This window comes from Austrofundulus limnaeus, unplaced genomic scaffold (assembly GCF_001266775.1).
Source record: "Austrofundulus limnaeus strain Quisiro unplaced genomic scaffold, Austrofundulus_limnaeus-1.0 Scaffold49, whole genome shotgun sequence".
NCBI classification, from domain to species: domain Eukaryota; kingdom Metazoa; phylum Chordata; class Actinopteri; order Cyprinodontiformes; family Rivulidae; genus Austrofundulus; species Austrofundulus limnaeus.
In genome coordinates, this window is record NW_013952451.1 from 2,472,782 (window position 1) to 2,482,251 (window position 9,470).

The following is a 9,470-nucleotide window of genomic DNA, read 5'->3' on the forward strand; positions in this document are numbered from 1 at the left end:
CAAGTAGGGTTCTCCAGAAAAAATGGTGCCGTTCAGTAACGCCCCTTTAGCTCTTGTCCAATGAGGTGGTGCCGTATGGTATTGCCCCTTTTTTGCTTGTCCAGTCAGGTGTGTCCCTTTAACAAAATCCATCAAATCAGGAGTGTCGCTTTAGAATCGCCTTTGCTTGTGACACGCCCACTCGTCCGCACTCATCCGCAGAGACCCCTACTTGTACAGGAGTCATAGGCGGGATGTCTGGGGAGGGGGGAGGGGCGCTCTGCCATGAGGAAGTTTGGCTTAAAGACACGTCCCAGAGGTGTTTCTGGTCCCAAAAGGCATTTCTGGTCCCCACCTGTCGTTTTGCTCCTCAGCATGGCTTCCTAAAAACGGTGCAGGATTTCTCAGACATGCATGAATGAGTCAAAGTAAGGCTTTGGGCATGTTTTTTGTAATAGTATAACATTATAATAACATGATATAACACTCAAAAAAGTTGATTTTACATGATATCACTCCTTTAACTGCAGTTGTAAAGCATGATGATGCTGAAAACTGTCGCGAAAACTGGATCGGCCCGATCACATGATTAAATCTGATTCTGCCCGATTTTCAAAAAAAATGGCCATATCTGCCACCAATACAATACTGAGTATCTGATCAGGATATCCCTACTGACAAGTTGACCAAAACAACTCGACAAAACTGTGTCCAGCCCAGTTCAGMGTGTGAAAGTCAGCAAACCCCATCACTTCTTACAGGATTTGTRCAATCCTCACATTCCCTCTAACCTGTGAAAGCAGCTGTTCTGACAGCTGGGATCRCCTGTTTTTGATGCTTTGCCTCAAAACTGCAACAAGAAGCTCTTTTACTTACAGTACATAAAGGCCATTCCTTGAAGGAATGCAAATGCCTGCCATCTTTCAAAAAAACATTAATGCTTCCCTTCACCTTTAGCTGATACTTGTAATATAAGATGTTTTAGGGTATGAAACAGAACTAAAATATCAATTTAAATCTGCTTGTATGAAATTTCAAAAGCTACAAAGTTGTTTTTCTTTGGTAACTTGTAGCTCAAACATAATCTTGAAGTAATGTTTGCCATGCAGGAGACGCTGAGTGTCTGGATCTCAGAGYTTCAGGAGAGATCGGAGAACATCGAGGACTTGGTGTCGGAGCTGGAGCTGACCTACAACTCTGTGGAGGTACGGTAACCGTGATCACCGTTGCGGACACGGCGGACACTGATCTCACATGCCACCACATCTGCTCTTTTGCAAGGATGGGTTTGTGGAGCGAGARGCAGCCATGCGGGCGCAGAACGAAGAGATGATGACTCAGGTGATGGAGCAGTACAACCAAATGTCCGTCACCATGGAGGAGGAGAAGAAAGCCAAGCTGGAGCAGCTCTACGACAAGATCGTTTCCTTCCAGGAGAACATCGACTCGGCCAAGTCCACCCTGGAGACCACCACCAGGGAGGCTGAAACTGATGCRAGCGTGAGTCCCGAAACACWGATTCATCAGTGAGATAAAATCGGTTGAGTCAAACGTTTAACCAAAACCTCTTGTTATATGTTCTCCCACCAGTCACCTGAAGACATCTGTGCAAGGTATRGTAGCTGAAAGCACTTYTGTTGTTCTAATCTGAACGGCATGAGGTGATTAAAAAACGTTCGTGTTGTGTTAAACTGTGTGGCTTTATCTCTAACAGCAGCTGAACGTGTGTGTTTGTGATCAGACTCAAAGCAGCTCTGGACTCAGCCTCGTCCCTGGAGCTGGGTCCCAAGGGACTGTTGGTGTTTGAGGACTACACCAAGACCAACGCCACCAGCTCAAACCTGGCCCAGCGTAAAGGAATTCCAGGTATCTCCTCTTTCAGCRTTCATCCTCCTGATGTCTTACGTTAAAGGGGAAGTTTCTGCACCGCTATATTATAAAGTCCTCTATAAAACTGGAATGGACCGGTCTGGAAGCTGGAGGGGGGCTGGGTGTGAAGCGCCTTGCTTTGAGTTAAAGAGGCAGCCTCAAAACGAGCTGATCTGAGACACACCTTAGAAAAAGCGTGAAAGGGGCTTGTGGAGTTAAGGAGGAAGTCAGACTAAAGCATTGTAGTTCAACTTTAWATAGACACAACAGAATGATTTAAATGTGAGAAAGAAGGATTTAAAAGCAWACGTCTTCTTGAAGACCTCACAGTTTAAAGCAGGGTTTCCCAAAGTTGGGGTCGGGACCCAAAGTGGGGTCCCGAAACATCAAGGTGGGGTCCTGAAAAGATTTTCKGAATTAATTACATTTTTGCCTTAGTTGTTACAAAGGAGTGAGGTTAGTATATTTAAAATGGATGAATGTAGTATAAAAATATTGTTACTATGTCCGTGTTTAGTTGACCTGATACAAATGTTTATCATCCAAAAATATCTGGGAGCACAGGTCTCTACTGCTGTTATTTTGTGGGTCAAAAGCTGAAAAGTTTGGGAACCACTGCACTTTGGTTCCCAAAGTTGGGCTTGGGATCCAATTATGTGTCATAAAGCACCTTGGATAATCTCCAGAAATCAATTTAAAGGGTAATAAAATAATTGCTGATGTAATATTTTCCCTATAACTATTACAAAAACACACAAAAAGTATAAATAAGTATTTGTATTTGTGTACAAGCTGTTTGGGTTGTCAAAAAGCCTGTGTTTATAGGGTTATTAACAAAGTTTGTGTACTCAGACCAGTAATATTTGGGGTCACAAGTTTTGCCATGGATAYTTTTTGGGTCATAAGATAAAAAGTTTGGGAACCACTGGTTTAAAAGACTTTTGTCTTTTCATGTGTGTGTGTGCGTTAGTGCCTCAGAGGCCCACACTGCAGCCCCAAGAACCAGGCTCAGCCACCAGCACCAGTGTCACGGTCTACTGGAAGGTCAACCCTGGCGACATCATCGACTGCTTCCAGGTTTACTGTGTGGAGGAGCCACAAGGAGGTAAAAAGCTTTCAGAACGTTTGTCAGATGTAAAGTGGCCCCTCTTAAGCCCCMCGAACAAAATAGTAACAATGCTTCAAGTAAAAGCGTTTAAATAAAATGGAATGTTATAGTGTTTTTTTCTTTGAGTACGCCAAGATTCTCCTCACAGTCTGAGAACTACTGCTCTGATGAAATACTGTGCAAAATCTTGAATATTTATGTAGATTTTGTTTCTGGGAAGCCTGAGTTTCTTCTTCTTTCTTTCAGATGGTCTTGTAACATTTTTCTTTGACCATTCTCAAAGACTGACCACTTTTAAATAACGCAAAAATAGTTCTTGGAAGTTCAGTAAAACATTTTTAAAAAATCAGGGCTTGCTGAAAACTGTGTTGTTTAATTGTTGGAAGGGTTGTTCATTATAAATGAAACACGTAACTTTTCTTGTGTTTGCCTCGTTGGGCCTCGCTATCAGCCGTGTCGGAGGAGTACCGGGTGACAGTGAAGGAGAGTTACTGCGTCCTGGAGGAATTAGAGGCGGACAAGATGTACAAGGTGTGGGTGATGGCTGTCAACTACACAGGCTGCTCTCTGCCCAGTGAGAAGCTCCTCTTCAGAACCGGTCAGCCTAATGCCAGTAGCATGCTTTGTTGTTAATTTGATAAAATGATTATTATTTTTCCTTTGGCACAAGGAGTTTAAAGCAGAGAGTAATGGAATGGTATGTCTCTGTCTCAGCTCCATCGGTGCCAGTGATGGACACGGAGCGCTGCAGCGTCCTGTGGGATTCAGCCACGCTGAGGTGGAGCTCTGCTCAGCAGACTCCAGGACAGAGCTACAGTCTGGAGTACTGCCGGCAGTACGAGCTGGAAGGAGAGGGGCTCCGGTGGGTGGACAACAAAATCTTCACCTTTGTTTTCTAATTCTGATCGGTCAACTTTATTGGATTGATGCAAAAGAAAATCTCCACCTGAATTAAAAAAAAAGATGTAAAATTTTATGTTTTATATGTTTGCAGATCAATCTCAGGAATTACCGTTTGTGAACAGAGAGTTCTCCTGCAGCCCAATGAAAATTACCTGTTTTACCTGAAAGCTGTTAATGAGGCTGGTGTCAGTGAGCCAAGTGAGGCTGCGCTCATCTCTACAAGAGGTGAAAACAAACAAACATCCTCAGATTTACAGAATCTCTGTGGATCTCAGTGACAGAACTTAATTATAAAGTATAACTACTCATACTTTAGTAAAATTTCCAAAAAATCTAGCCATCATAAGCAACTTCACTGAATGCAGAACAAATGTGTTTAGACCAGAAATGCACAAGACACACACAGTTTATGTCAGAGTGAGACCTCTTGTTTTTTACACAAGCTTTGTTGTTTTGATGCCATTTTCTATCTGCTGAGACATTTGGAGGTCATCTATGTTAAACAGTGGAAACACTTACTGTCAGTATTAATTTCACAAGTGTTATGAGAATAAATTGACTTAGAAAAGTGTTTCTTCTGCTGGATTTATTTTTTTAATTATGCTATTTATTTGTACTAATTTACTTCATTTTAGAATTTAAAAACACAAGAATTTGCACATAACTTTTTACTTTTGTCAGTCTGATGACATCATTTTAAAATATTAAATCAGTTGTTATGATCAATTACTCATTTCGCAAGTAGCCTTTGTACAAAATATGTTTTTTACTCTTACTTGAGTAATTTTTGGATGGCTAATTTTTTACTCTAACTTGAGTAAAAACATTTTAAATTTTAGTTTACATCTCAGACCTGAAATTGGACATTATGCAAACCTTTTATTTTTCTCTTTTCTCTGACATTGCTCTGTTTCAGGGACGAAGTTCCACCTGCTGAGAGCCTCAGCTCATCCCGCTTTGAAGCTGTCCGATGACCAGACCACCCTGCACTACTCCCAGGACGCTCACAAAACCACAGAGTAAGTTGAAACCAGTGACGACACCTCTCAGATCTGTAAGTRAACACTGATGACTGTTTGTTTTCTAGGTGTCCATCCATCCTGGGGGAGTTGTTGCCTCCTCGAGGSCTGCATTACTGGGAGACAGTGGTGTCAGGATGTCCGGCCTACAGGCTTGGGGTAACGTGCACCGCAGCCAACAGAAGCAGCTCAGTCGGGGAGAACAGCATGTCGTGGTGTTTGCAGTGCATTCCCACACCATCAGGGTAAGCATGGTGACAAGTGTCCCGTTTGAGAAGCTGCTTCTGTTAACGTTTGAATCCTCCTGTTTCTGTGCAGCTGTAGGTTTCAGATGCTCCACGGTGACGTTCAGTCCAGTCTGTTYGTGACTGAGACACCAGAGCGAGTGGGCGTCCTCTTGGACCACCGTCTGGGACGTCTGTCCTTCTACAATCCTCACAGTGGACGGTTGTTGGGGACATTCAGGGAGCGGTTCACCCAGCCCTGCCACCCGGTGCTGGCTCTGGATCAGCCGGGCAGCCTGCAGGTCTGCATGGTGCTGGAGGTACCAGAGTTTATCAAACACACCTGAGTCTGCTGTGTGCACCTTCAGAACACAGTCTGTGATATTCTGAAATAACCAATTTGTTAAAAATACAAAAATTAAAATGTTACAGTTTTAAGATTTAAATGTGATCTTTTTATTTTTTTCAGTTTAAATGTGAAACCATGAAGWTTTCACATGTAGTGATGATAAAATGATCAATTCCTTTATCAAAAATAAATCCAAAATGAAAAGAGCTAGGTTAAATAGTTTTTATTGTAAATTTCAGTAAAAATTCTGCATATGGATTCATAACTAAAAAAACATTTTTTCTGCAGCTGAATTGTGTTCACATAGATTTGACATTTATCTGTGTGAGGAAAAAACTAGTTTTTGAAGCTAATAAAAATACATAATGTTAAAATGTCTAAAATAAAAAAAATCCTCTTTTCACTGATTTTATAGCTTTAGATTTGTACATGAAGGAATAAACTTGAATTTATTAGATTGTTATTAAATTTAATAGTCACATAAATTAAATATTGGAAGGAGAAGAAAATAAAGATATTTTAAGTCTTTTTATGTAAAAAAAACCTTTGGAAAAAGTAGGTTTATTTTTAGTTRTTTTTTCACTTGATGGAATAAAGAAAACAAATTTACGATTAGCTGCAGTGATTTTACTTGTAAATGAAAAACAAAAACAAAATATGAGTTAAAACTGGGAAAAAATCAGCAATTTTGCTTTTTTGTTGATTTGACTGATCTCTCAAACTTAAATAAATTTGATTTCTGTTATCCCTTTTTTGTGAAATAAATGAAAAAAGGATGCTAGTGATAGTTTCTTTAAATTTACAGCTTTTTACATTTTTGACATGCTGTGGATCACTGATCACTTTTTTTATGTGAAAGTTTTGTACCATTTTCCATTGTTGTTTTTGTCTCTTAGTTTTTAAGTTGTCTTGTGACATTATTGACGAGACACTAATAGAAACGATAAAGTCAYACTCTGTATAATTAATTAGTAATTAGTTCAAGTCCTGGGATTTAAGCAGCACATTTATATATTTAAAACTGTTTCATATTGTGAATTTTTGTAAATATATTTTTAAAAAGAAGTGATCTGTTTTCTGCTACAGATGTTTTCGCTTTTATTTTTATGTCTAAAATGCTGACTATTTTTCTATTTGCACAAATAGATTTGTTTGTTGTGACTCTCTTCCTCCATCGTCCAGCAGATGGCCTCAGCTCTCCATCAGCTGGAAATCTGTAAACAAATCTTCATTACCAGTTTAATCTAAAGTGAACCACTGAAATAAACCAAAACYATATACAGTTTAACAAAGACTTTTTTGGGTTTTATTTCTCTCAAAAGCTCTGTGACTTTGATTTTGCCCAATACAAACTAATGATGCAACATAAAATACATAACTTTACATCTAAAACTTTGTAGTAAAAAAATGAAAACATTGTCCTTAAAAAGAACTTTGTGTCAAAAATAGGCATATTTTTTCCAAAGTCCTTCAAACTTTAACATAAATGTCTTAGGTTCCACCCACCGTCATCATTTGAGCTCCACTTTCCCAGGAAACATGCCATTTTCAGTTAATTCACAGATATTTTCCAGGCAGTCGCACCTTTTCTCTTTTCTGAAGAAAGAGGGCACACATGAAACCCATCAGGCAGCAGTTTCTGGCCTCCATGTGAGGAGCTGGACCGTGACGCTGCAGCCTGAAGGAAACGTTTCAGCCTGAATTTTCCATCTTTCTGTGAGGGGAGTGCCTGGAACATTTAGTTGTTTTAGCCTAAAGGAGGTTCACATGTGCAGCACAATATGCTCCTGGAGCTGGTCGCCTTTTTTCACATCACTTGAGTCAAAACATTTTAAACTATAACAGATTTAAATTACTCGTTAGTGCCCAAACTTACAAAGCTAAAAACTAAAGTCTCCTGATCTGCCTGATATCCACTCATTTCTTTAAGAAGAAATGACTGCATGAAGTCTGGAACAATCAGAATGTGCGACAACAGAAACTGTTTCATTTCAATATATATTTTTAATATACATGAAATGACAAATAAAACTGTTACAGCTCACAGGCACGTTTGGAAATGTCAGGAGTTTTTGTTGAAAAAAAAAGACTGGCCATTGTTGAATCCTAATTTTTGTTATTAAAAAAATACAAACATGTTKACACGTGATAACTCAGCAGTCATGAAGGCACCCTGCAACAAAAACAAACATGTTTTTTTTATTAAGACAGTGCTTTAAAGGGAATGCATCACTGAAGTGAGTATTCGGAATTTGAAACACCCAATTAATATTTGTCACAGTGGACATAAAACCACCTGTAAATAGACAGAATTCGCTGATTCATAACTTTAAAGTGATCCCACTTTTAAAAAAAAAGGGGCAGCTGATTTGACGGTCCCAACTAACACCTCAGTTTTTAACAAAACACAGGCACAGCAAAATAAAACACACAACATGGCAGAACAAACAACAAATGAGGAATAAATGTGCAAAATCAAGGCAACAACTGTTACAGAAACCTCCGAGATAAATGACACTGAAATATAATTTAGTCCCAATTATCTTAATATAAAGTGCTCTTCTAACGCTTTTTAGTTACTTTAGCTAAACATCGCAAATAATTCAGTCAGCTGATGTCTACTTGGTTATAATCATCTGTTTAAAACTATACAAGCTACTGTGAAGGCAGACTTTAAGCTAATGCAAAGAACTTCAGGAATATTTTACAGGAATCGGGAGAAAGAAGTTGAGCTCAGATGTGGACAAACAGAAAGTRTAGATGAGTTCAACACGAGTAAAAGATTAAAAGGTTAAAATGAACGACTTGTTTCCCAACTGGACTCCTCGTTTTCTTCTCCGTCCCTCTGAACTTGTTTTTTGTCCTCGAGCACCTCTTCACAGCGTTCCATCCTTCRCCACATTCATGCACCGCTCCTTTATAAATACATCCCACATGCACYTTTTCTTCCTCTTCAGACGAACATCTTTAAACGCCATCATCATTATAGTAAAATAGTCTCCTTTAATTATACTTCTATTAATATAATTATTTTCCATTTCAGTCATAGTCCAGTTTGTTAAAGATTTTGCCCTTCTTGCCTCAAAGCTTTTTTATTTATTTATATATATATTTACAGTGTGCTCCTCCATGAATCATATGTCGGGTTGAGTTTTAGGCAGGAGTAGAGCTCCGTGCACCGGACAGACCCGGTTTGGGGTCTGCTCTGTGGGACTTGTGCTGTGGGCTACTGCGAAGGTTATCATCCATCTGAAGTTTTGAAGAAAAACAAGAAAAGGTACAATTTAGGTACAATTTACAATTTAGTTTGCACATGCATGAGAAAGAAATGAGAACGGCGAGAATTGAGTGGTGATACCTGCCGAAAGCAACCATGAACCCATGCAAAAGAAGGGAAAAGGAAAGCAGAAGCACCTTTTCTATCAAGTTGGACTCTTTGTTTACGAGCTGTGTTAGTTTCTGGAGGTTCGCATCCACCGTTTCCTGAACAGGTGGAGGAGGACCTGGAGAGAGACGAGAGGAGGAGGAGGAGGAGCAGGAGCAGTGTTAAGTCGTTTAAACCACGATTTTAAGCAGATTCAAAGATTGAGTTAGTTTTTGCTTTTTTTGTGAACAATAAATTTGCCCTGCCAAGTTTGAGTTTCAATGGCTTCAAGCTAAAGCATCGAGGATGGCGAGCGGGAATCTTACGAGGCTGATCTGAGCTGAAGTAGGCGGCRAGGACGTTGTCACAAAAGCGCGTGAGGTTTTCCAGCTGTCTGAGGTGGCTCTGCAGAGGYGTGCTGGGGAGGTGTGCTTTGTCCAGAGGGGCCACAAAACCAAACACAAAGGCATCCAGACTGGTGGGCCTTTCATCAAAAACACACACGTATGTCAATCCCAAACTGAATACTTTACACTACATGTATTATTAGCAAATATTCACTTCTTTATCTTGATTTTTTTGTCTTAAAGGGGCAATATCATGTAAAATCAACTTTTTGTGTTTTATATCATGTTATAATGTTATACTCTCATTA

General features: G+C 39.6%; 2 protein-coding genes across 2 annotated transcripts in view; one reads left to right on the top strand and one right to left on the bottom strand.

Moving 5' to 3' along the window:
* The window catches only part of cmya5 (cardiomyopathy associated 5), a 14,377-nt gene extending 8,829 nt beyond the window's left edge, over positions 1-5,548 (top strand). Inside the window, exons 4-14 of the mRNA XM_014008430.1 lie at positions 1,089-1,184; positions 1,261-1,479; positions 1,570-1,592; positions 1,721-1,845; positions 2,819-2,953; positions 3,408-3,554; positions 3,671-3,818; positions 3,951-4,084; positions 4,776-4,878; positions 4,947-5,123; positions 5,197-5,548. Coding sequence (XP_013863884.1) covers positions 1,089-1,184; positions 1,261-1,479; positions 1,570-1,592; positions 1,721-1,845; positions 2,819-2,953; positions 3,408-3,554; positions 3,671-3,818; positions 3,951-4,084; positions 4,776-4,878; positions 4,947-5,123; positions 5,197-5,449 — 1,560 coding nt within the window. The 3' untranslated portion in view covers positions 5,450-5,548. The remainder of the gene's footprint in view (positions 1-1,088; positions 1,185-1,260; positions 1,480-1,569; positions 1,593-1,720; positions 1,846-2,818; positions 2,954-3,407; positions 3,555-3,670; positions 3,819-3,950; positions 4,085-4,775; positions 4,879-4,946; positions 5,124-5,196) is intronic.
* A 1,181-nt stretch (positions 5,549-6,729) lies between these two features.
* Positions 6,730-9,470, bottom strand: part of mtx3 (metaxin 3) — a gene marked incomplete in the record, with an annotated part of 4,711 nt that continues 1,970 nt past the window's right edge. Inside the window, 4 exon segments of the mRNA XM_014008431.1 lie at positions 6,730-7,624; positions 8,568-8,700; positions 8,866-8,954; positions 9,142-9,299. Coding sequence (XP_013863885.1) covers positions 8,605-8,700; positions 8,866-8,954; positions 9,142-9,299 — 343 coding nt within the window.